The 27,361-nt window shown below is 38.4% G+C and overlaps 1 protein-coding gene and 1 pseudogene across 1 annotated transcript; one reads left to right on the top strand and one right to left on the bottom strand.

Moving 5' to 3' along the window:
- Nucleotides 1–739: 739 nt before the first annotated feature.
- LOC142450902 (olfactory receptor 6C68-like) lies at nt 740–1,678 on the bottom strand. The gene has a single exon (XM_075552839.1). The coding sequence runs from the start codon at nt 1,676–1,678 to the stop codon at nt 740–742; it is 939 nt and encodes a 312-aa protein (XP_075408954.1).
- A 10,209-nt stretch (nt 1,679–11,887) lies between these two features.
- On the top strand, nt 11,888–12,648 carry LOC142450903 (E3 ubiquitin-protein ligase RNF170 pseudogene; annotated as a pseudogene).
- The last annotated feature ends 14,713 nt before the right edge of the window (nt 12,649–27,361 follow it).

Genomic DNA, 27,361 nt, shown 5'->3' on the forward strand with positions numbered 1-27,361 from the left:
GATTTAAGATATTCTTAGTCTCTGAAACTGGTTCCAAATTTGAGTTTACAATTCTAAAATTCTATTTCCCAAGTCACAGTTATGATCATAACTTGTAGCATTATTTTGTAGGCTTCTTACATTGAAGGTTACCAATACAATGTTGGATTTCTTTCTTATTAGTTCGTTCAGAAATAATACAAAGATAGTAAAAAAGAACCTTTTCCCTCCTGTTCATAGATGAATTAAAATATTATTTTGGTATTTTTAAATCATCATCCAGTGTTAGTGTACATTGTTAGAAGTATTAAACGAGCATTATAAAAGAGAAATACAAAAAGCCTTTTGACTAACTCAGAATAGTTAAATTTAACTCAGTTTTTGCTGATTTAGCCTGTTCTATTGATCAAACTGTCTCCACAAGAGTCCTGTCATGTTTGTGTTAATTGCCAAAACCCATAATTAACTAAGTGGATGTGTTTTCTGTAACCAATCAAGGATGAGAAAGGTATACACCCAAAGGAAGGGGATTAATAGATACATTATTATAAAATGCCTTATGAAATCATTATTTCATGATCAAGATGTAGAAATAAAGATTAAAGGGGGAAAATTCTTCAACAGTTGATTGTTTACCTAGTTTCCTAGGCAACCAAGAAGCCTTCAGTCAAGGAAGCAAAATCTAAAGACACCAAATAGGATGGAAACTTATATAAGAAAACTTATACAACGACTTTGTGCCCCTGCTGTCATTATTCTCTTAATGCTTTGCGAGTAAAAGAGTCCTTTTGACTAAGTCAGTAAAGGCTTGTTTGACTTGCTTGTTCCTCAGAGTATAAATAAATGGGTTTAACATGGGCGAAATGGATGTTCCCAGTATTGTTACTGCTTTATTAATGACCGTTTCATCTTTTGCTGAAGGTTTGACATAGACAAAGATGCAGCTGCCATAGGTGATGGAAACCACAAGGATGTGGGAAGAGCAGGTGGCAAAGGCCTTTTTCCTTTGTTGAGCAGAGGGGATTCTGAGAATCGTTCTCATGATATATGTGTAGGACAAGACCACGCACAGGAGAGTGATGAGTAAGATCAATGCAGAACAGATAAGCACCATCTGCTCTATGAATGCTGAATCTGTGCATGTGATCTTCAGGATAGGATTGGTATCACAGATAAAGTGGTCAATGACATTAGAATCACAGAATTCCAGATCAAGTACCAGGGTGAGAGGGGGGAATATAAGAAGCAAAGTAATCATCCAGCAGCCTATGATAAACCTTTGGCAGACCTTGTGGGTCATGATGGTCATGTAGTGCAGGGGGTTGCAGATGGCCACATATCGATCATAGGACATGGTGGCCAGGAGGAAAAATTCTGTTATTATAAACAGGTCTGCAAAAAACATTTGGCCTATGCAAGCATCATAGGTAATGGTCCTGTCACCTGTTGATAAGCTGTATAGGAATCTCGGAATGCAGGCAGAGGTGAATGAGATTTCCAAGAAGGATAAATTTTGGAGAAAAAAGTACATGGCAGTTTTAAGGCGGGGATCCACTGATGTGAGGATGATGATGGTCAGATTTCCAGCTATGCTCAACATGTAGGTGATGAGTAGAAACACGAAAATCAGAATCTGCAGTTGTGGGTCTTCTGTCAGTCCCAGGAGGATGAATGTGGTTATGGTCGTATGGTTTCCCATCCCTATGTCATGACTTCTGCTTAATCTGTGTATAAAATTGAGAGACATGATGGGGAATGATTTTATTCTGATTGGTGTTGATTTTAAAAGTCAGGCAATATATTTCATATGTATTTGCTTGAGTTCATCATGGATAATTTTTAGAAGTGTCATGCTCTCAACTCTTGATATGTAGATTTGAAATCTGGCTTTAAACATTCTTAACAACAACATAGGGCAAGATACACATTTTACATTGCAATCCATGTACCATCTTACACATCAACTGTCTTACACCTTAAACAAAATATCACAAAATGATTAACTCTTAGAATGATCTGCCAAATAGTTGTTTCTATTTTTAGAGATGTTATTAAAAAATTACCAATGTCATTATTTGAATTTCTGGGCTACTAGTTGGAATGCCTGTTCGTTTGGTATAAAACAAATACAAAACAATGCATTTTTAAAATAATTTCTTTAAGGGTAATGTAATTCAAACTATAATTATATCTTATTTTTCATAATTTTTCCATTTATATTTTGGCATGGACTGATCTAGAGCATATACTTCTGCCACATAGAATAATAGTATCATATTTTTCTTAGAAAAATATTTCCCTTATCAAAAACTGAAATTGTAATCAGTTACATTTATCTTCTTGAAACTTTTTCCAGGAGAAATTTTTAAGCTCCTGATTGTGACAAAAAAGATGATTAAAAACTCTGTTATACCAATTTAGGAGTCTGTTTTACAGCTTTAACCAATGCTATAGTTACTATACAAAAGATACTATGAGGGAGGGGGAACGGGGAGAGAGGGGAGGGAAAAAAAGGAAAATGAGCTGATCCCAGGAACCCAATTGGAAGGAGAATTTTGAGAATGATGAGGGCAATGAATGTATAAGGGTGTTTTACTCAATTGATGTATGTATGGATTGTGATAAGAGTTGTATGAGCCCTAGTAAAATGATGTATTAAAAAAAGAAGTAGAAGAGATAAAAAGATCTTAGAAGGTTAAAAAAAGATACTTTGTCAAGTATTTATATCTCTAATAACATATCACTTTGGCACAGATCACAGAGAGAATTGTTACATATTAAATTCACTACAAAATAAGGGGATATATTTTAAAAGATTACATGCTAGTTGAATATAGTCCTCTTTTTATTATTTTGTTTCATTTTGTTTTATTTTGAACTCCTATACACTAATTTTTCTTATTTTGAAATCATTTATAACCGCCTCTGTGAGTATTGAATTACATTTTCAACTTCACTCTGGTTTTACTTGCGTTTACTTGCAATAATTTTCTGTAAACTTCAGAAGAGTTTATTGTAAGGCTTCAGTAGTTTATTATATGGCTTCTGAACATTCCATTCCACTGACATGATTCTTGACAAGGCTAGGTTGCTGTTTAACGCTAAGTAAAATCTATCCAGTTTTCTTAGAGCTTTCATTCATTTGGCCAAACCACCCATTCCTTCTCTCTATTTTCTTGCATACCATCCACAAAATAGGATGTTTGTTTAATCTTTTTAGGTCCTTTGAAGTTATCTCCTCTACTTCTGTACAACTGAGTTTTCTCATATTTTTCTAGTTTCTCTTCCCTGCTTTTCTATATTTTTCATGGACATTCCCATGAATGTATGATTTAACATTATAAAATTCTTTCTGGCTTTAAGCATCTGCAAGTTTCAATTTCCTTCCAAATATATATTTAAAATCCAAATAATATATTCAAAATATAATTTCACATCACAAAATATAATTTAAAATCACATCTTTTTTCACATCACATTTATAACTTCAATGTCCTTCCAAATAATTTATTCAAAATACAATTTCACATCAAAATATAACTTCACAAAATAAAGTATGACAGGGGTTTCAATAAACCACTCTTATTCTGGTTTTCCCTCTATGTATGCTTTACTCAAAATAAGACCAGTATTTATAATCTTATTTTAGCAATAGAAAATCTTTGGGTGGGGTTTAACACCATTGCCTGCTGACTAAAGGTTGGCGTTCGAGTCCATCCATAAACTCAAAGAAATCAAATTTATTTCCTTCAAGTTCATTCTAACTCACAGCAGCTCTATAGAGGACAGAGACTACCCACGTGGGCTTATGAGGCTGCAGATCTCTATGGAAGCAAAACGCCGCATTTTTCTCCACTGGTGAAGCTTCTGGTTAGCAGCCAAACAAGTAACCCAGGACACAGCAGCGCTCCAGAGCAAGTCCAAAGCACCAGGAAAGTAAAAACCTATCAATCTCCTGGCAAAATCCGTAATTAGAAATGCAATGGAGCGTGGTTCTGATATACTTAGGCTTGCTTTAAATCAGAATAAATTTGATGGCAACTTTAATTATTATTAACAATAGTATTCTCTCATTATAGCCATCTGGAAGTTCTATTCACATTGAAGCCATCTTTCCGTTAACTTCGCTGTTTAACTGACTCTAACTTAGAAAATTTTGGTTGTTTGTTTCATTTTTTGATAACAGCTATATTGTACATTGTGTCAATACTGTACTGTGAAACTTTCATTGTGGCAACAATTTCACAATTTCCTTCATAAGTCTTATAGAGTAATTCTCATATGTCCTATGGAATCATCATAGGTCACAATGGTTTACATAGCAACACATGTGATACAATTTGGTTTAATTTTTACAGAAAAATACCTCCAGATTTTCTCCCACGTAGCCACGAATTGCATTAAAACCAGCAACTTTTCAATTGCAGCCCAGCACACAACCATGTGCACAAGCAGAGCTCCTCAAATGAACTTTCAAGACCAGAGATCGCAGTGGAGTCCATGCTGAGCCTGGCGCCTCGGTGGCCATGCATTTATCTGCAGGGGTCCCGGACGAGAGGTGGGAGGGGTAGCCGGTCACCACAATGACTGCATAACCCCACGCAAGGGAAGAGAACAACAGAATTGTGAATAGATATATTACATAGTGTGAGATATGGCAAATATAGAGATATAAAAATAGTGCTGGGGCGGGGGAGGGAAGGGATAAAAGTGGATATAAAGGAGGTCAAGAAGGCGAATGTTTGAAACTGATGGTGGTGACAGGTGTACAGCACCGCTTGATATGGCTGAATTGTGGAATGTTACAATATCTGTAAGACCTCCTCATAAAGTGATAAAATTACATTTAAGGCAAAAAAAAAAACCAGTTTTTAAAAATACATGTGTAATACACCAGGTAAAAGTTATGGATGTATACTTCAATCATGATTAGAGCTGTGGACACCCTGTGGGGATAGTTGTGCTCTGTCTTCAGGATCATTGTGATAAAAAAAAGACTGAGGACTCTAAATTCTCCATGTGTACCCATCGCTGCTCTGTGATTGCTTCTCAATAAATACCAATAAACAATGCCAACATCTTCTCAGATGATTTCTAATTCTTTTTCAAGTCCATCAAGAAATTTAAGGAAGAAAGTTCCTCAGAGAAGCCCAATTTATTTGGCTACCTTGTATTTTTCATTTCTTTGTTTTCAATACATGGACAAGTCAATACGTTTTGCTACTAGGGTTACGGTTCATATATAGATTTTGCCCCAATAAAAACATCCATGCGATCATTGATGCCTGCAAGCATGCTCTTTCAGTTATACACTAGTGATGAAGGTGCCTTCAAAACAGGCACAGACAAACACTTAATTTCCAGGAGATTTGCTGGATCAATTAAATTCAGCTCAGAAGACAGTCACAATATATATATTTAGGATTACACACATGTAATCTTGATAGAGATTTTTGAATGACAGCGTGATTAGGGACCAACAATAAAGAAGATTTTGGAAAATCAGAAAGTGTACAAGAATTCAGCGTAGGATTTCCCCCTTCACAACAATTCATCTGCTTATTCTTTGAGGGTAGAATGGGTCCTCTTCTAGGCATTTCATTGGGAAACCTCTTCTCCCCTCCCCACACACCCTACAGCACTAACCTTGCCCCGTAAGACTTCTTTTTGTTCTCCAAACTCAAAGAACACTTCAGAGGAACATGATTTGAGTCCCTGGAGAACGAGAAAACTGTTGCTTGAAATCGTATATAGTGAAGACAACAGAAGTCTTCGGGGGAAGGGTTTAGAGAAATAAAAACACCATTTTCAAAAGTGTATCGATCTTGATGGAGGATATGTCAGGAAATATTATCTTCACATTCTGATAGTTTTGTTTCATAATGGCCTCCATGATCTTATACCAGTATTTTTTGACTGCCTTTGTAGTGCCTTGTTCCAGCAATGAGGAGATGTGATCTGCCCACTACATGTTTCCTTTTTCAAGTAAATTTCTGAAAATTTCTTCTCTCCATAGGGGAGAGAGAACTGACATTAGGACTTAGTCCAAAGCTATTACTTCCCAAGTCTGGTAGAATCACATGGAAGATAATGAATTAATTAAATTACTAACAATAGACTAAGTAATTAAATAATTTAAGTAAAAGATTAATAAAGTTGGTATGTAGATAATTTTCAGTTACATTATTGCCTGAAGAACTCATCATCATAGGGTCAATGTCAACTCATAGTAACCCTACAAGACAGGGTAGAACTGCCCCTGTGGAGTTTGAAGACTACTAGAGTAGACAGCCTTGTCTTTCTCCAAAGCAGCAACTGGGGGTTTCGAACAGCTGACTGCCAGGGCTCCTCTTTCATCAAGAGCCACCTATTACTGGTGTCTAACACAACCCTGGACATTTTCAGCCCTATTCCTGCTCATGGATGTTTTATAAAGCCTGTGTACACTCTCTTGTGATTTATTAACTTCAGTTTCTATGTCTTTACTGAACTGAACATTTAAAGAGTGCAGACATTGAAACTCTTCTTCAGGTAATACTCAGTATAAGGCCGATAGCACAAGTTTTTCAATTATCTTTAGATGGTGTGGTTTACATTTATTAATTCTTAAAGTCAGCCTTGCAAATGTTTTCAATTTATGAAAATTCACAGACTTGTGTTCTTTTTTCATTTTGAACTACAATTTAATTGACTATTAACATTTCCACCATTTGGATAATCTAGCTGTTTCCCGGAGGAAACCATCTGCTACAGCCCACAGAAAGTGCTTACCCTTTGAAAAGGCCATTATGGTTTCAGTTGTTTATTGTTCCTGATGATTTTGAACCTTAAAGAGATGAAGTAGTATGTTTTCAGAGGCTTGGGTGTGAATTTCTGCCCAATCCTTCTCATAGATCCTTTTTTTGTGTCCTATGCATCCTAAGAAAAATTAACTATTTATTTAATATATTCATTTTCAACTTGTGGTTAAGTCATTCTTAGAAGACTGACTTTGAAGATATACTACTGTTGAAGGTCATAGCAGGAGCTGTCTCTGGTTTCAAAGTCAATCATATTCAACAATTCTAAAGGTAGTTTAGAATTTTTACAAGGATGACATTTATTATATTTGCTAAATGTGAAACAAGTGGGTAAACAACATTCCTTGGTGACCTAGGTCCTCGAATCTGTTATTAATTTAATGAACATTTGGCAAACCTGCAGAGTATGTAGCCGAGGGGATACTGTCCTCAGAGAAATGAATATGTCACAATAACATTGCATGCAAACCATGTGAAAATATGCAATGCAAGCCTGTATCCTTTCTTTTTCCTTCCCCTGTCCCCACACCCACACCCACACCCACTCTGTTTTCTAGAATCCTTGGCAGACAGCAGAATAAAATAACCCCTTCATTCGGTCATTGTTATAAGGTGTCATCAGGTAGATTTTAACTCATAGTGCCCAATGCACAACATAATGAAGTTTTCCCTGGCCCTGTGCCATCCTCACAATTGTTATGTTTGAGTCCATTGTTGCAGTGCCATGGCGCCAAAGCACCTCTTTTACAAGGACCTTTTGCTTTACAAAGCATAGGACTCTTTTCCAGGGTCTTGTCCCTCCTACTAACTTTAAAGACCAATGTCATTAACAATTTACATATATGAACAAGTGATGTACTTAGGTGATATTAAAACAAATATGAATAAGAGTACTTTTTAAAAAGCTTTATTGGTACTTCATCTACATATCATATAATTCAATAGTTCAATCATATCAAGAAGAGTTGTACAATCTTTACCACAATCAATTATAGAACATGTTCTTCTCATATTCAGTGTTTTTTAAAAAAATTTTTCAATTTTGGCAAAAACATACACAACAGAACATTCCCAATTCAACAACTTCGACATGTACAATTCATTGCTATTGATTATACTCTTTGTGTTATACAACCATTATTGGGATCCCTCACCAAATGTTTCCACTACCATTAAAATTACCTCGATGTCCCATAAGCGAGAACTCTTCCTCTTTGATCCATGGTAACCATGGGTCAAGTTTGGTTGTTTTTGTACTTTTAAGTAGTTTCTTGATATAATACTCACATTTCATACACTCCCATAGCTAAATTACTTTTTAAAATAGTTGCACAAATATCATCACAATCGGTTCTTATGATTTCTCTTTCTTCCGGTATTCATTGATTGCTCCCCAATTCCCCTCCTCCTCCCCCTCTTCCCAATAAATTATTGCATCAGTTATTTTCTCTATGCATCTACTTCTATTTTTCTGAAACTAGAAACCTAAAAAAAACAAAAGGCAAAAACAAAACTGTAAGAAAACAATAATAGTAATATAAAGATAAAAGTAAAAATAAAGAGTAAGATAGAAAAGACCACCAACAATATTTAAAAAGCTGGAGAAGAAATTTCTGTCATGGAACAACTGAGATATATATTTGAGCATAAAGCAGGTGATGATGTTTTCACTGGTAGTCAAAGAAGTGAAAAATCAGTGATATTGCAGTATTCCTATAAGGTGGTATCACAGAAGACCTCCTTCTAGAACTTTGAACTCCACATACTGGGTTTTTACAGAGTAGCCAAATGAAATTCTATATTGAGAATGAAACAAAAAAAATTAACTTTATAAAAGTTGATCTTTAGAGTGTTCAATGTATTTGTCTACCAATCTATGAAAATATTCTCTCATAGAGTTGTACATTAAGGAGTAGAATGCTAACACCAAGCTTGGCAGTTCAAATACACCAGATAAGGGTATCTACTTCATAAAGATTTACAATCTCATTAGGCATTCTCGTGTACACTCCCTCAATACAATAGCACCTTACTCAGCTAAACAGTCATTCCATGACACCCACCTTCCCGATATGATTGCTGAAGACAGACGTGTGCATAAGCAAATGGGAAGAAAGCTGATGGTGCCCAGCCATCAAAAAGATATGGCATCTGGGGTCTTAAAGGGTTGAAGGCAAACAAGCGGCCATCTAGCTCAGAAGCAACAAAACCCACAGAGAAGAAGCACACAAGCTTAAGTGAACACGAGGTGTTGAAGGGATCATGTAGCAGACACCAAAGAACCAAAACCATCATTGTGTGATCACCTTCCCCACATAAACTTTGAAGAAGACAAATGTGCGCATAAGTAAGTGTGTTTAAGAAGGCTGATGGTGCCTGGTTATTGAGAGATATGGCGTCTTGGGACTTAAAGGCTTGAAAGTAAACAAGTGGCCATCTAGCCCAGAAGCAACAAAGCCCACATGGAAGCAGCACACTAACATGTGTGATCATGAAGGGCCGAGGGGACAAGGTTTCAAGCAACAAAGGCGGGGGGAAAATCATATCATCATGAATGAGGGGAGTGCATGATGGGGACCCAATGGCCATCTGTAGACAGCTGGATATCCCTTGCAGAGTAGTAGTGGGGAGGAGATGAGTCACTCATGTTTCAGTGTAGCAACAATGAAACTCAAACATTCATCTAGTTCTTAAACGTTTCCTCCCCACCAATTATCATAATCCCCATTCTACCTTGCAAACCTGGTTAGACCAGGGGATGCACAGTGGTACAGTTGGGATCTGGAAACACAGGGAATCTAGGATAGATGAACTCCTCAGGACCAATGGTGAGAGTGGTGTCACCAGGAGGGAAGAGGGTGTCAAAAGGGATATCCGATCTCAGGGATCTACATATAACATCCTCTCTGCGGGATGGGCAACAGGAAAGTGGGTGAAGGGAGATGCCGGGCAGTGTAAGATAAGATAAAATAATAATTTATAAATTATTAAGGATTCATGAAGGAGGAGGTAACAGGGAGGGGGGAGGGAAAAAGGGAAAATGAGCTGATTCCAGGAACCCAAGTGGAAGGCAAATTTTGAGAATGATGAGGGCAATGAATGTATAAGGGTGCTTTACTCAATTGATGTATGTATGTATTGTGATAAGAGTTGTATGAGTCCCAATAAAATGATTTATTAAAAAAGAATAAGATGTACAGTCTCAGATTTTTGAGAAGACACATGACAGAGTTATTTTTTTATCCTATACGGTTTCTGTAATTAAAAAGCATTTCATAAGAGTGGGTTGTTTTGTTGCTTGCATGTTTATGTAGTAGTGAGGTTTTGTGACACCTTGGGTTGGTCAGGCTTCTTAGTGTTTTAGCGAAATCACCCCCCTCGAGGGGTATGAATACCAGGATTGTAGCTGAAGGGACAGAAGTGGTGGTCTAAGATGCGTATAAATAACAATACAATATACTAAGGGTTCTCAAGGATGGTAGGGTGTAGGAGGGATGGAATAAAGAGGAATTGATATCAAGGGGCTCAAGAAGAAAAATAATATTTTGAAATTGGTGATGGCAATATTTGTTCATATCCACTTAATATAATGGATGTATGGATTGTTATAATATATTGAAAAACCCATAATAAAATGATTTTTAATAAAAATTAAGATCAATTCTCCCCCTCAATCCTACAAATAAAAAAAATTCTCATTGGTTCAGCAGTTAAGAGATACTAAGAGTACTAATTATTCATGATGTTCTGAGCACCATGTAATTTATTCCACAAAAGGGATCTTTTGTGATTGGCAATAAGTTGTAAGAAGTTAGAGTAGAATGCAACTCCCTTATTCAGGTCATAGCCGTGATGCAATTAAAAGGAATTTTCCTCAGGGGTGGCCCAATTCCTGTGTAAGTTTACTCTACTCAGAATTTTCCTGCTTCTGGCTGGTCTGGATCATGCAGTGGCTCATTGACTGCCAGCTGTTTGGGACTTGAGCAACAGCTCACCCTATTGCCAACTTTGAGAACCTTCAACCACCGGATCAGACCCGGAGAGTTGGGTTCACGGGACTCAATCAGCACCAGTCTGAACTGCTGACCCTGGAGTTATGTGCTTCTGTTACCAAAATCCTGTCTACTTCCCATTCCCTCGGGCTGCTTCCCAGTTAGTCAGTGTGTGATGCACGGGAAGCTTCCAGCTATCTGATCCACTGACTTGATCCACATGGGATTTACATGCTTTGACAATTATGTGAACCATTTTCTTGTTATAAATTTTCTCTTTATATATATTTACATATCTCTCACCTAACTGCTGTGGAGTAGATGCCCACTCATAGTGACCCGATAGGACAGGGTAGAACTGTCCCTGTGGGGTTCTGAGATTTTAATGGCTTATGAGAATAGAAAGCTCTGCCTTTCTCCAGAAAAAAAATGTATGCAAAAATATAAATCTTAATAGAAATACATGAAGATGCAGATATAAATTTATAAATCGATGTATATATGTAAAGCATTAGCTTAGCTACCCCCAGAGAACCCCGCTAAATCTTCTACTTGTGTGTATGTGTTTATGTGTGTGTGTTTGTGTAAAACCTCCTCAATTAAAGTGTGTACATCAGTAGTAGTAAGAGTATGTATTATGGAAGAACCAGAGACAGAGAAAATAACTTTTAGAAATCTGAATTTATCCATAATTAAGAAAAGAGATTATCTGCCGAAGGATGGGGCTCAGGGTGCACACCCTTGGGGTGGAGATCCACTCAGGGATGCTGAGGGGCAATGTGGCCCGGAGTTAAAGCCCCAGAGTCGCCCTGGTAAACATGGCCCAGGAGTTAAAGACCCAGATTTCCCCTGGTAAAGCCCCCAAGTCACCGTTCTAGTGGTCCCAAGTCACTTGGAGAGAGTGGAAGGGCTGACGTGGCAGGTGTCCAGTGGTTCCAGGTGGGCTTGGTCAGCGATTAGTGGACCCTAGCATTGCTTCGGGTCTCTTAGAGTCTCAACCCCTTCAAACTTTAAAAGTAGGAGCGGCTGTGATTGTGTTGCTATTCCTTAAGGGTACTGCCAATTCCCAGGGCCTGTTTTCTCCTGGTGCCGTGTCTTGAGTTGGCTAGACCTGGAATGGCCAGCTTTCAAGGTGAAGTTCAAAGTTTGAAACTGGATAATGATTCACTTGTAGAAGGAGAAAATGACCAGGTACTGGTGGCAGTGGTGGTCAGTTTTGCTTTGATTACTACGATGGTATATGCACTTTTTATAAATACACATCAGAACATTCACCTAGAAAACCAAGAGCTAAAAGGGAACTCTTGGAACAACTAGAAACCGAAGAAGAAGCACCTGTTGCTGCTGGACATGCATTGTCCAATCTGTTTACACCAGGCCGTCCCTGTTGAAACCAGCTGTGGACAGCTTTTCTGTGGTAACTGCATTATCGCATACGGGCATGCACATGGTTCCTGGCCCGGGCTCTCAGCTAGCTGTCCAATTTGCAGACAAATGGTAACATGACTCTTACAAGTATTTGGTCCTGATGAACAGCCTCGGGGATGCTTTGGGATTGTGGCATGATGTTAAGGACTACCACGGGAGATTCGCAGGGCAGCCCAGATCTATCATAGCAAGAACTATGGACCTACCCACTTTACTGAGTCGTGCCTGTAGGGAAATGTTTTCAGTTGGGGACCTTTTCTGGTGTTCTGAATCAGGAAAACACTGTGTTTAATGGGAGTTTAAAAACTCCAATATCACCTCTAGACTTTGTTCCTGAGGCCATGTTTGGAATCCCAGGCTTTCTAGTGCCCTTCGCTGTCATCTTTTTCTTGCTTAATTACATCTGTACTATGTATTGAGGAGTGATAACACAGAATCTATATAGATGAAGAAAAATGGGCTTACCAGAATATTTAATCTAGTCTATAAAATCACAGTAAAGGATCCCTAAACTTTGATTTCTGCATGCATACCTATGACTATAGGAATGATTTTCAGGATTATTTTCAGGTTTATAAGTTGTCAATACAGTTTTGTTTGACTTTCTTAATATTTCAATCACAATAAAACAAAACTAAACTCCAATGTATCAGGAGAGTTCAAAAGAACCATGTTTAACTGTACCCTCATTCATAGTTTAATGACAAATGTTATTTTATGTTTTCACATAACAAGTTTTGTTTGCATTAACAGAAGTGTCAAAGTTACTTCTGTTGGAAGCTGTATGCAGCTCGCTTCCTACATATTATGTGGCTGGTGTTTGTCTTGACAGTAGGCGTTAAACCTGCTAGATTTATGCCTACACGATTAATAATCCCCAGGATATTCATTGTCTAAGGGAGTGCAATGAAATGTCAGCAGAAAAGTGCAGTTTGGTAAAAATTGCAAGGGATGACTTTGTGGCAGAATCACCAATAGACTTGGTGATAATGTTGGTGCTGGAGGCTTAGGACGTGTTCAGAGAGAGATTTCTGGAAGGATTCCATTGAAACTTGGAGGACTCAGTAGAAAATGAGGCTAAGGAGAGTCTTCAATAAAGAGAAAGACTAAAGGAAGTTTAATATGTTGGATCACATAAGGGAAGATAGTGAATAATATAGTTAAACCTTTTTGATTGTGAATTAAGTGGGTGTTTACATATCACATAATCATTTTTCTATTAAACAACTTTACTAACGTTTCAACACATCCAATATCTTGCCCTGTATTCCCACTTTTGTGAGTGAGCTTATCTCCTTCTTAAGGGCTGTCTTCTTCCCCTTCACCAAATTAACATCTGAATACCCTTTGATTTATTACTTCCCCCCTTATTTTATCCTCTCACTCCTGCTAACAAAGTTTGTTTCTTTTATGAAAATTTGTATCTTGATTTTTTAAAAGTAATAGTGCATTCATACAATATTTGTTTTGTGCTTATTTAATTACTTCTCTCAGTATAATGTTCTTCAAATCTATCTATGTTATGAGATTTTTCATATTTTGATTATTATTCTCCAGCAATGCATAATATTTCTGTGTGTATATAGCAAAGCTTTTTTATCCGTCCTTTCAAATAGGCATTTAGGCTGCTTCCATTGTGTTTATATTGTGATTAGTGCTAGGGTGAGTATGGGAGTTCCTCTATTGTGTTCCTTACTTATGTAACATATACATACCAAGTAGAGGGTTTGTTGGGTCATATGGATTTCCTACTCAAAACTGCTTGAATAAGCACCACACTGCTTCTGATGGCGGTTGTGTGGCTGACAGTCCCCCCAGCAATGGCTGAGGGCTCCAATCTCATCACACCCTCTGCCAGCACATGTTCTTTTTTGTTTTCAAATTTATTAATGTCTGTGTGATGTAGTAACTCATCCTTTTTCAAATATGCAATTATCAGATGGCTAGTAATGATCAACATTTCCTCATGTTGGTTAGCTGCCTTGATGTCTTCTTTAGTGAATGTCTGTTCATGTCCTATGTCCAATTTAATTGAATTATTCATCTTTTTGTTGCTAAGGTGATATATTTTTCTATAGATTTTAGATATTAGTCCCTGTCCAATATATAATTGCCCATTTTCCCCCACAGCCTTTGCATTCGCCTACGTTTTGATGAAATCTTTAGATTACATATCTGTCTTAATTTTAGGAAGACTCAGTCAACTATTTTATTTACTGTTGTATGTGTATTTTTCATTACATTTAATAGTGTGCTGATCTGTCTCTTAGGGTCTTTAAGTTTGCCACTATTGTTTTTCATATATGATTTTTATAGTTCTAGGGTATATAGTTAAGATATTTAATACACTTTGAGTCCATTTGGAAAAAAGATAGGGCTTTCTACTACTAGAAACAGTTGTTGTTAGGTGCCATTGACTTGACTCTCACCCACAGCAAACCTATGCACAATAGAGTGAAGCGTTGCATGGTCCTACACCATCTTCATGATTGTTTCTATGAATAGTCCCATCGTTGTAGCCACTGTGTCAATCCATCGCATCAAGGGCCTTCCTTTTTTTCCCTCAAACCTTCCACTTTACCAAACATGATGTCCTTCTCCAGGGACTGGTCTCTCCTGATAATATGTCCCAAGTGTTTGAGATTAAGCCTGAACATCCTTGACTCTAAGGACCACACTGGCCTTACTTCTTCCAATATCCATTGGTTTATCCTTTTAGCAGTTCATGATATGTTCAACACGAAATTCAAATGCATCAATCCTTCTCAGGTCTTCCTTATTTAATGTCTAACTTTCACATGCATATGATGCAGTGGAAAATGCCATAGCTTGAGTCAGGCGCAATTTGGTCCTCAAAGTAACAGCCTTGCTCTTCAATACTCTAAGAAGCCCTGTGCAGCAGATTTACCTAATGTAATGCATCTTCTGATTTCTTGACTACTGCTTCCATGAACATTGATTGTAGATCTGAGTAACAGAAAGCCCTTGATGTTACCTGTTAGGTCAGCTGTGAGGATTTTGGTCTACCTTTCATTGAGATGCCATCCATACTGAAGGCTACAACCCTGAATCTTCATCAGCTGTGCTTCAGGTATTTTTCACTTTCAGCAAACAAGGCTGTGTCATCTTCATACCTTGGCATTGTTAATAAGCTTCCCTCCAATTCTGATGTCACATTCTTCTTCATATAATTCAGCGTTTCTGATGATTTGCTCAGCATATAGATTGAACAAGTATGGTGAGAGGTAAGACCCTGACTCATATCTCTTCTTATTTTAAACCTGATTTTATTCCCTTGTTCTGTTCACTCAACTGCCTCTTGATCTATGTATATGTTCCAAATGAAAACAATGAAGGGTTCAGAAATCCCCATTCTTCTCAAGGTTATCCACAGTTTATTATGGTTCATGCAGTCGAATGCCTTTCCATAATTGATAAGACACAAGGAAACATCTTTCTGATGTTCTATGCTTTCAGCCAAGATCCATATGACATCAGCAGTGATATCCCTTGTTCCATGTCCTTTTCTGAATTCAGCCTGAACTTCAGGCAGTTTGTGTCAGTATATTGCCACAAACTTGTTGGATGATGTTATGCAAAAATTTACTTGTGTGCAATATCAATGATATCATTGTATAGTTTGAACATTCTAACGGGTCACCTTTGTTCGGAATGGGCACAAATATGGATCTGTTCTAGTCAGTTGCTAATGCATTCAGTATTTGAACATCTTCCTTTAGAATCACTGGTTTTTGCTCATATGCTATCTCCTGAAATTGTGGACTGCTGCCTAGTTCTTCCTGGTACAGTGATTCTGTGTATTCTTTCCATCTTCTATTGATGCTTCGTGCATCATTCAATCTTTGGACAATGGAATCTTTCAAAATTGCAACTCAAAACTTGAATTTTTTAGTTCTTTCATTTTCATATATGTGGAGAGTGCGGGTCCATTGTGCTTTTCTAACTCTCTGTCCTTGCACAATTTTGCTTTGGCTTTTGCCATGAATGGTGGTCTTGATGTCCTCCTTCAGTGCTCCAGGTCTTCTGTCATTAGCCTTCATTGTGTCAAATCTTTTCTTGAGACATTCTTTACATTCAGGTGGGATGCACTCATTGTTGTGTTTTGGCTCCTTTGGACTTGTTTTCATTTTTTTCAGTTTTATCCTTAACTTATATATGAGCAATTGATGGTCTGTTCCGCAGTTGGCCTGTGGTCTGGTTTGAGTGGCTGCTATCGTGTTGTTGAAAAAAAAAGCATTTGCTATGAACAAGTCGTTTGTTTTGCAAAATTAATTATGCAATCCCCAGCTTCATTTCTATCACCAAGTTTATATTTTCCAACTACTTTTCCTCTCCTTTGTTTCCAACTTTACATTCCAATCACCAATGGCTATTAATGCATTTTGATTGCCTATTAGTCAATCTCTAACAGAAATAGTTGGTAGAAATCTTTGATAACTCCATCGCTAGCATAAATGTGAATAATAGTTGTATTGATTGCATTTCCTTTAGGCCTAAAGATAAAATCCAGTCACTGTTAGCACTGTATTTCATGATGCATTTAGCAAGACCTTTCTAACAATGAATGGTACACTATTCCTCTTGATTGTGTCATGTCTGACTTAGTAAATCATGTGACTTTCTGATTCAGAATGGTCAATACCAGTCCACGGCAGCTCACTAATGTCTAGGATGTCAATCTTTATGCATTCCATCTCATTTTTGACCACTGCCAATTTTCCAAATTAATACTTTGTACATTCCAATTTCGTCATTACAAGATTTTTGTAGCTGTTTCTCTTTACCTCGAGTAGTACCCCATTCACAAATGAAGATCCTAAAATATCTACTCCCACAGGCTTTATGCAACTGACATCACCTGGTCGACTCCCATCCAAGAATTCAACTCTCCTTCAGTCACACTTCAAGTACCCTTATTGCTGAGAGGCCCATCTGGCTGCAATATCTCTGACAATACTCTGCTTCAATTTATATGTTTTCATTATTTTAGGCCTTCAGTATTTGGACATGCTTCGAAAGTGTGCATAAAGTTTACAGCATCTTCTTCCCCCAAATTGTGGAGCCTAGTCCTTCTTCTTGGTCTGTTCTTACAGTCTCTGAAACTCACAGGCCTACTTCTACCATTCGTGCACGTTCACTATGTTGAGATTGACTCGAGGCAGCGAGTTTGTTTTGGGGATGAGTTCATGTTTGTAAATGGAATGAGGTATGATTCCTCTTTCATTTTTCTAATATTTTCCCAACATCAATTGTTGAAGAGACGATCACATCCCCAGTTAATCTCTTTTGTCTCTTGGTTAAAATCCTTTTTCTGTACATACATGAATTCATTTCTAGGGTCTCTGTTCTGTTGTATTGGTCTACATATATCTTGCTGGACCTGTATCAAACTGTTGACTGCTGTTACTGTAGTAGGGTTTCAAATCTGCACGTGAGAGACCACTGGGTTTTTATTCTTTAGCAGGCCTTGTTTATTATGGTTCTCTTTCTTTTCCATCATCGGTAAAGGAATCCAACTAATTTTTGTATGTTGATTATCTACCTTTAAAATATCATTCCTTGTTTCTTCAGTTACCCACTAAGTATTAAGTAGGGTTTTGTTCACTTTCCATGTATTTGATAATTTTCCCCCCATAGATTGTTGATTTCTAAATTAAATGTCTATTGAGTCTGTTTATATATGAAGTAGTTCACTATTTCCAAAAACCATCATTAATACTGAATAAGGAGTTACATTCCACCCTAATGTTCCCACAACTGCTTGATCGTTTACAGCATATTTCACCATGGAGTTGATTACGCTGTGGTTGATCACATCATGGAGGAGTCTCAACTGCCAAATTAATGAGAATCCTAGCCTAGTCACGCTGAAACAAAACCTAACTATCAGTTTATCCCTTGTCTGCTAGGCAACTATGTTTATCTCATTAAATCTCACATAATCCCCAAACATAGATTAAAGTCAACCAATGATACAAGTAACATGCGTACAATGAAAATGCACAAACCCATGAACATTTTATGTTTTATAAGGTAACAAAACTATGATTTGTAACAATTGCAGTCCTCATTTCTGCAACTGATCACACATTTGTAGCTAGTATTGAGATCTTTCTTTAACCATCGCCCGGTTTGTATTCCCTTTGCCCTCAACAATTACCCTGCCTGGTCATTGTTCTTTGCCCCGGTCTGGTGAACTAAATCAAGATTCCTGAAGAGTGTAGGCCAGACTAAGAATAGACTTCAAAGAAGGAATTGACTGTCTACTCCAGAGGAAGTAGCCACTGAAAAATTTGCATAGCATCTAAACATTTTCAGATACTGAAGGCCTAATGGAAACAAGCAGAACATTGTTCGAGAAAGCTCCATGAGTATGGTCCTCTAGAGTAGGAGGAATGGAAGTTCCAGAAGGCTTTATTGTGCTCAAATGGCTCTTATATCTCGCTCAAGGGGTAGTTGTGTGAACAGAGTAAGGAATTACTTCATGGTTTACAATTCAGAAATGGTGTGTGTCAGATTGTATTCTCTTAGCATATTTATTCAAACTGTGTGTTGAGCAAATAAACAAAGCATCTAGATTATATGAAGAAGAAGGTAGTATCAGTAATTGGTGGAAGGTATCCAGAATTAGAGCTCAGTGGATGATAAAAGCTTGCTTGCTGAGAGTGAGGAGGAATTGAAGTACTTGCTGATGAAAATTAATGATGGCAACCTTCATTATGGATTATGATTCAATGTAAAGAAGACACAAATCCTCACAATGGCACCAAAGGAGACCGTATTAAAGTGGTCAGCGGCATTTCCTTGCTTGGAGCCACAATCAATGCTCACGGAAGCATCAAGCAAGAGATCAAAAGATGGGTTACATAAAACTTCACTTCTTTACTCATTTGAATTGCTTCAATTTCGTTTCGTTGTCTGACGGTTTGGTCGAAGACTTCCAGCAGGATGTTGAATAATAATGGTGATAAGGGACACCCTTGTTTAGTTCTAGTTTTCAGGGGAAATGATTTCAGTTTTTCCCCATTGAGTGTGATATTGGCTATTTCACTTTGATATGTGGTCTTTAATATGTTAAATAATTTCCCTTTTTGTCCCATTTTATTCATTTTTTTTATTAGCACGGGGGCTGGATATTGTCAAATGTGTTTTCTACAACGTTGATATGATCACGTTGCTCTCTGTATTGTTTATAGGGTGAACTACATGGATTGCATGTTGAACCATCCTTGTATGTCTGGTTTGAATTCCATTTAAAAAATAGGTTATTCGATTCTATTGCCCAGAATTTTGTTGAGAATTTTTGTATGTATCTTCGTGAGGAGTGTTGTGTGTAGTTGTCTGTGTTTTGGGGTCTTCGCCTGGTTGTGGCATCAGGGTTATGCTCATTTCATTGGATGAGCTGGGAGTGTGCTGTGCCTTTTCCTACTTTGGAACTGTTGGTGTGGAATTGGTGACAGCTCTTCCCTGAACACTTGGTAAAATTCCACTGTGAAGCCATCTTGTCGTGGGCTTTTCATGGTTGGAAGTGTCTTGATGACCTCCTCTATGTATTTCCTATGGGTCTGTTCAGGTGTTCTACATCTGTCTGTGTTAATTTGTATAGATGATGCATATCTCTGTATGTTCCCATTTCTTCTAGGCTATACAATTTATTGGATTACATTCTTTGCTAGAAGTGTGGTATTTTTTAAATTTCATCTGGATCTGTCCTCATGTAAACCTTTTCATGACAAATTCCAGATATTTGCATGTTTCTCTTTTTTCCCTTTGTTAATTTTGCCAATTTTGTTGATCTTTTCAAACAGTCAATTTCTTGTTTTGTTGGGTTTTTCCTATTGTTTTTTGGTTTTCCAGTTCATTGCTTTCTTCTCTCGTCATTATAATTTCTTTCCTTCTGCTGTTGGCGCCTTTATGGTGGGACTTCTCTCCTCTTGGTGGGACTTCTCTCCTCTTGGTGGGACTTCTCTCCTCTTGGTGGGACTTCTCTCCTCTTGGTGGGACTTCTCTGGGCCTTCCTGAGGTGTTCCTCCCATGCTTGTTACCTCGTGGTCATATTGTACATTTGTGTCTGACTTACTAGTTCATCACATTGAATGTTCATGGAAGCACTCCGTCACTAAGAGTTAGTGGTATCTATGACTGTAGCCTTGTTTTTAGATAGAAGTTAATGCACAAATAAGCTGCACAAATAAGTGGTTCAAACTCTCCTTTCTCAAACTTATGCTTTGCTGCTTTCAGACTTTCAACCTACAAGTGGGTACTGAAAAAAAAATAAGAAAAAAATCTCCGCTGAGCGCAGCATTCATTGCATTTTTCCACCTAGGCGAGCATCCAGCAACTCACTCTGAGCTAGTGCACACAGTGACATCACCTGGGAATGTTCTCTCTGGTCACAGTGAATTTTTTCATAAAAGTAGTGTTCAACCCCAGTTTTTTGTGATGATCAATATGAGAGAAAATGGTGTAGTGGTGAAATTTTGATTCCTACTTGGGAAAAATGGTTGTGATTTTGAACACTGCTTACAAGGATGGCGCTATGGGAAAACTCAAGTGTACAAGTGTTTATCTCATTTCCAAAGGTGAAATGTGGATTGATGACAGTCCTCTTTCTGGAGTTTCTCAACTTCCTGAACAGATGAAAATGTTGACAAAATTTGTGCTGAAAGACCAACAACAGATCATTGAAAAATGGGGATGTTGCCCAGACTATTTGGAGCTCTGTTTAGTGAATTTTAATACAAGATTTGGGGCTGAGAAGGGTCGCTGCAAAATTTGTGCCTTGAGTTCTGACTGATCAGGAAAAGGAGCGTTGAGTGCAAACATGTTGTGTTTTGAAAGAACAGCTCTGAAGTGACTCAGAATTATTTCCCAAGGTCATTACTGGGAATTTGGAGCTTGTTTCACCAGGCCTGACTGTTAATTAATATTTCTACTTAGAGGTTCTGAAAAGATTAATTAGCAGTGTCTGACAGAAAGGCCTGGCTTGTGGCCGACAGGGCACTGTTTTCCCAACGTGACAATACACCCGATCATGCAGCCATCTCATTGCTCCAGTTTCTGTAAGAATCAGCATGCCTCTCTTGCTCTCACCTTGCTCCGTGTGATTTGATTTTTGTCCCAGTGAGTGAAGAGAGACATGAAAGGACATTGATTTGACAACACAGAAGAGGTGAAGAACAAAATGAGGGAAGTGCGTCTGTCATCCAAACAAATGAGTTTGAAAAATGTTTCCAAAAATGGAATCACAAAGTTGAGAACTATATTAAGTGTAATGGAGAGTACATTGAAGGTGATACAGTTGTTTTGTTAAAAGAAAATGGAATGCATTGCTTGGGAAAATACTCCATTTTTTGGGGGGGTGTTGGAGTACTCCCTTGTATACTCTTAAAAATATAGATTATATAGTGTGTTAGTTGTGGTATTTTAGAGAAATAACTCCACAGAAACTCATATGTGTAAGAGGGAGTTTTGTATAAAGATTAAATGCATATCAATAAAACATCGCAACCCAGTGCTGCCTAAACCTACAATCCAATATTAACCTACATGTCTGACACCAGTCCACAAAGTCCTACTCCATCTCACAAAACAAACATTATGATGCCGACTGCAGAAGGAAAGCTGAGTCAGTGAACATGTAAGCATCTCAGTGCTGGCAGGAGTCTCCACATGGCTGCTCCAGCACCCAGGGCTGCATCACTGTAGATCCATAGGACTTCTCCTTGGGGATGTCTTCCAGGAAGTGAGCCTTGCTACCAGAAGCAGGGAACTGGCTAAGGCAGATACACCCTGGTGTGACCATCACAAAGCAAGAGAAGTGAGAACTCAAAAGGGGAGTCTCACAGAGCCATTTATCCCTCCGCCCTTCAATTAACCCCACATGTGTTTATAGGCCAGGTTGGCACAATAAATTTAACTACCTCAATCGACCTCTTGCCAACTAGGCACGTGTACATCATTCCTTAGCCTCACAATTGCAATTAACAACTCACCTTAATCCTATAATCCTGTGAATATGTTCCCCCACTTATGAAAGCCAACCACTTCAGGCCTTTATCCCCCTAAATTTGAGTATCCAATTTATATACTGCCCACTTAAATCAACCCAGTGCTCTGAGGAGACAATCATATTTTCTGACAAAAATCTTCATTCCAGTTGGAATCTTGTGAAGTCTGCATCCATAAGCAAAGTCAAATCTGGACAGGCCATTCATGAAATCAGCAACAATATGCACCAGATCACAGGCTCAAAAATCTCCATCTGGTCAGTTTCTGGTCACCTCAATGAGGGCTGCCTCACTCAGCCTCCACAGGGTGTCCATTGGTCACCTTGCCTTTAGACCATGGCTCTCATTAATACTCAGCAAGCCTAATCCCCTCGTACTAGGTTATGAATTTTAGCCCAGTCAACCCGCTCTTGTCTTCTTATTACCTATAAACCAAGTCCATAGGTGTCAATGGCCAAACTCAACCCGTATTTTTATTGCTGCATTTTTCCCACTTCTACTCAAAAAGTAGATCCAGGTGGTCACCTAGCAAGCATTTCAGTCTACTCACAGGCTCCCTGTAACATTCAGTCCTAGAGAGGAGTTTTCTTCGTGGGTCCAGATTTTTTCCAGCTTTTGATAAAGACTTCTGGTTCCTGAGTACTCCAAAGCACCGGGAGCGGGAGTGGGTGTGGGTGGGGTAGCTTCCTTTGCAGATGTAGCCTAAATCCATTTAAGATCAAATTTTAATTGCTGAAAGCAAGTGGGCTTACAAACTTTCTATTTTCATACTTCCCGTATTTTCCCCAGAAAACAACTGAGTAAATAGTGTGGCATTATCTGGCCTCTGGCTAGACAAGAAAAACTACCATGAGAGAGGGGTCAAACAAACATCTACTTTCTATCTTATGATTTGTTTCTCTAAAGTACCCAGATTAACGCATGTAGTAATGTGGATTAATTCCTTTGGCCAGGTAAGTAATTAGTTTTAAAAGATCAGTCCTTGTTTAATGATTGTGTAGCTGAAATAATGAGCTCCCTTAAAGTAAGCAGCTGTGGGGAGAGTCCTGAAGGAATGCAGGGAAGAGAGCTTTTTACCAGGAAGAATTTTCGTCCATATACCGGGTTGGTAACTTTGCCTGAAGTATCTCAATGGAAAGAAAGCAGAAAATATTAAAAACTAGAACAATTTAAAATGAGTCAAATGGGAGATCAAATAATAAGATGATAAACTTTAATCTAACCCTACCTGCACCATCTACTTTCTAATGTACTCTGTAGGATAGCAAGACTATTCACATCTCTGGTCTATGGCCAGAGGGGACTCATCCCTGTGTATTTTCCCTCCTCTTTTTCTTTTAAAATCGAAACAACTTTTAAATGGGTCAAAAGGGAGAGCAAACGATAAGATATTACTTTTCCCCCTAACTATGTCTAACATAATCAACCTTACGATGCTCAGTGTCTGATAACAGGACTAGTCACATCCCTCATGCATGAACAGAGGGGATTCCCTGGAGCCTTAACCCATGTAAGTACCCTGAACATGGATTCTGGGCTTCCACTGTCATCCGTAGCCATCGGTAAAGCAGGTGTGCATAATTTAGCCTCTGATACCAATCCTAGAGGACATATTTTCAGTCATATTCCAGTTTAAACAGAAGATCATTGGTAATTTTATTTTGTGTTTCCAGAAGTTTGTCTACTGATATACATATTTAGAATATATCTATGGTGGTTTTGTACATTCCTTGGTCTGTTTCTTTTTCAACTTCCATTCTTTTTGTGCTTGATTTAATTTGAGCATATTTAAAGTTCAGTCGTCATCATCTCATGGCCCCAAATGCATATACAAGTATTGTAGAAAGGTGATTTCAGTTAATGTGGACAAACACTTTAGATCATTAATACTCTAACTGGGCTAGTTCAAGCCACTTTTAATGTCTTTGTCCCTATCCAGATGCCCACTTTCCTAGATACTTCCACTTCCAACCCCCCAGCTCGAGGTGTTCAACACATTTTAGTAGATAAGCAGGATCTATTTTATTACATTTATCACTCTTTTAAATTATTTTTTTGACTCAAATGAATACTCTAAGCAATATTAGAGTATAGAGGTGATTTTGAGATACTGAAGGAAGCCAATGTAGATCATAAGTGGAGTTTTAATGATTTTCATTGGTTGTGTGAAGAAATGCATTTTACCTTTGCAATTTAATTAGAATATAAATTCTGTTGTTTTTATGAACTGTAAGCATACCAAAATTAAATCAAGCACTTTGGGAAAACAAACAGTCCTCATGATAATTTGACATACGAACCAACTGATAACTGGAGCAGAAGGCAGACTTTCCTCAGAGTTTCTAACAAAGACAGCTCAGTGATGGCTCATTAAAACTGGAAATGCTGCTGTAAAGTTGCTTTTAGAAGATTATATCTGGAAATACTATGGTAAGAGTGATCTCCAGATCTCTGAGTTGGGGTATGATATAATGAATATGGATTTTTTTTCAAAATTGGAAAACATAATGGAGAGAACTTTGTTGAGAGCATGCGGTAAGTAAAATTGCATTGGAGAGGTGGTAGTTTCCATTACAAGGCTATAAAATTTGTAAATTCCCCCCTAGATTATTAAGACTTATTAGAAGGACCCAACCTTCCTATTTTTAGAAAACTTTTTTAATTGTGAAAAAAGCAGTGATTTGCCTAGCAGATAATCATTTTTCCATTCAACAACTGAAACAACTTACCAAACCTTACAAAGGATTGCTCTGTGGAAAAGAAGTTCTTTAGATAGTTTGTGCGATCATCAGATGAAGAGGTGTAGTGTAAAGGGACTGATGAGAGCAGACAAATGTAATAAAAACCTGGTACATACATACAATGGAGTACTATGCATCGCTAAAAAGCAGTGATGAATGCATAAAGCACTTCCCTGCATGGGAAGAAGTGGAGGAAATTATGCTAAGTGAAGTAAACCAAGCACAGAAGCACAACTACAACATGATTCTGCTGAGGAAAGTTTAAAAACAAAAGAAAAGAAAAATGTAAAGGGGCACAGAGAAAAAGCTACTCTATACAAACATTCCAGGGGTGAGGTCCAGGTTGTATGGCAGGGGCCAGACCAAATCCAGGGGTACATGTGCTAGCCAACTAAAAAGGAGGGGGTTAGGAAAGGAGAGGGGAAAAAAAGAGAGATGTGGCACAGAATACGGCACTGACCAACCCAAGGGGTGAGTATCGTTTGTGTCTCCACAAGGAAAGAGGGACCAGACTTAAATCCAGTGTTCCGGGATGCAATGCAGCAAGCCTCTATGGAGAGGGGAGTCAGTGGAGGGGCCTGAGGGCTCAGCCTCATACCAGCTACATGGACAACTGCCCCGCCCTGAGAAGAATTTACTTTAGAGGACAGCACTGAAGCTGCAGCTAAGGGAGAGGGGCATGTCTGATCAGAGCACATGAGAGAAAATGAATGGGGAGGAAGAGAGTATGGAGCACACCCTGGCCCAACAGTCCTGCGGGATGATATCCCCACTCCGAACAGCCAATTCACAGAGTGGACCATATGGCTGATCCCACTATGAGACATACCATCCCTCGCTGACCCGTGGCTATACACAGAACAACACTGGAGACTCAGTGTCAGGATTGGCCCAGACTGACCAGTGACACCAAGACAAACTAGTAATGGCGTGCGGCAAAGGAATGGGGGGAACAGAAGAGAGAGCTCCCTAGGGAGTGCAAAGGATAGACTCCGGTGCCAGAGTGTGACACCCCATCTGACTTGACTGGAGGAGACGCCTAGACCTCAAAAATCAGACCCTGATCTATTTACAGGTTTTTTTAATTTTTCCTTTTTTTTTTAACTTAATTTATTCTTTTCTGGGTCATTGGTTTTCTTTTTTGTTGACCTCATCCTGTTCTCTTTTGTAGCTTGTCTTCCTATGCCTTGTTTTTTGGTGCATATTATTATCTCTGCAGCTATATCTAGATAAGACAGGCTGGATGAACAGTCTGGAGGAGAAAACAACAGGACCGATGGCTCCAGGGGGACATGGGAGAGGAGGTAGCAGGGGTAAGGAGGTGGTGTAGACTAACCCAAGTAGAAAGGAACAACAAGTGATCCAAAATTAGTGGCAGGGAGGGTGTGAGAGGCCTGGTAGGGATTCAGCAAGGTCAAAGTAACCAAGATAAATTACTGAAACCCAAATGAAAACTGAGCATGATAGGGAGACAAGAGGAAAGTACAAGGAAATAGAGGAAGGAACTGGGAGTCAAAGGATATTTATAGAGGTCTAAATACAGGCATGTACATATGTAAATAGATTTATATAAGATGGTGAGGAAATAGATCCAGGTGTCTATATTTATAGATTTAGTATTATGGCAGCAGATGGACATTGGACCTCCACTCAAGTACTTACTCAATGCAAGAACACTTTGTTCTATTAAATTGGCTTATTAAAATGCACACCTTCACTACACTACATGATCGGTGCAGAAAAATGTGTGCAAAAGTAAATGTGTTGAAGAAAGCTGATGGTGCCTGACTATCAAAAGATATAGCTTCTGGCATGAAGATAAACAAGTGAACATCTAGCTGAGAGACAACAAAGCCCACATGGAAGAAGCACACTAGCCTGTGTGACCATGAGGTGTTAAAGGGATCAGGTATCAGGCATCAAAGAAGAAAAAATCATACCATTGTAAATGAGAAGAAGTACTGATTGGAGACCCAAAGCCCATCTGTACTCAACTGGACAAGACCTTACTGAAGTGTCACGGGGAGGAAACAAGCCAGTCAGGGTGCAGGGTAGCAATGATGAAACACAACTTCCTTCTAGTTCTTAAATGCTTCTTCTCCACTCGCTACCTTACAAATCAGGCTATACCAGAGGATGTACATTGGTACAGATAGGAATTTTAAACAGAGGGAATCCAGGGTGGATGATCCACTCAGGACCAGTGGTGAGAGTGGCGATACCTGGAGGGTGGAGGGAAGGTGGGGTAGAAAGGGGGAACTAATTAAAAGGATCTACATATAACCCTGTGCTTGGGGGATGGACAACAGAAAAGTGGGTGAAGGGAGACGTCAGACATTGTACAATATGACAAAATAATAATAATTTATAAATTAGCAAGGGTTCATGTG

This window comes from Tenrec ecaudatus, chromosome 6 (genome assembly GCF_050624435.1).
Source record: "Tenrec ecaudatus isolate mTenEca1 chromosome 6, mTenEca1.hap1, whole genome shotgun sequence".
NCBI classification, from domain to species: Eukaryota; Metazoa; Chordata; class Mammalia; order Afrosoricida; family Tenrecidae; genus Tenrec; species Tenrec ecaudatus.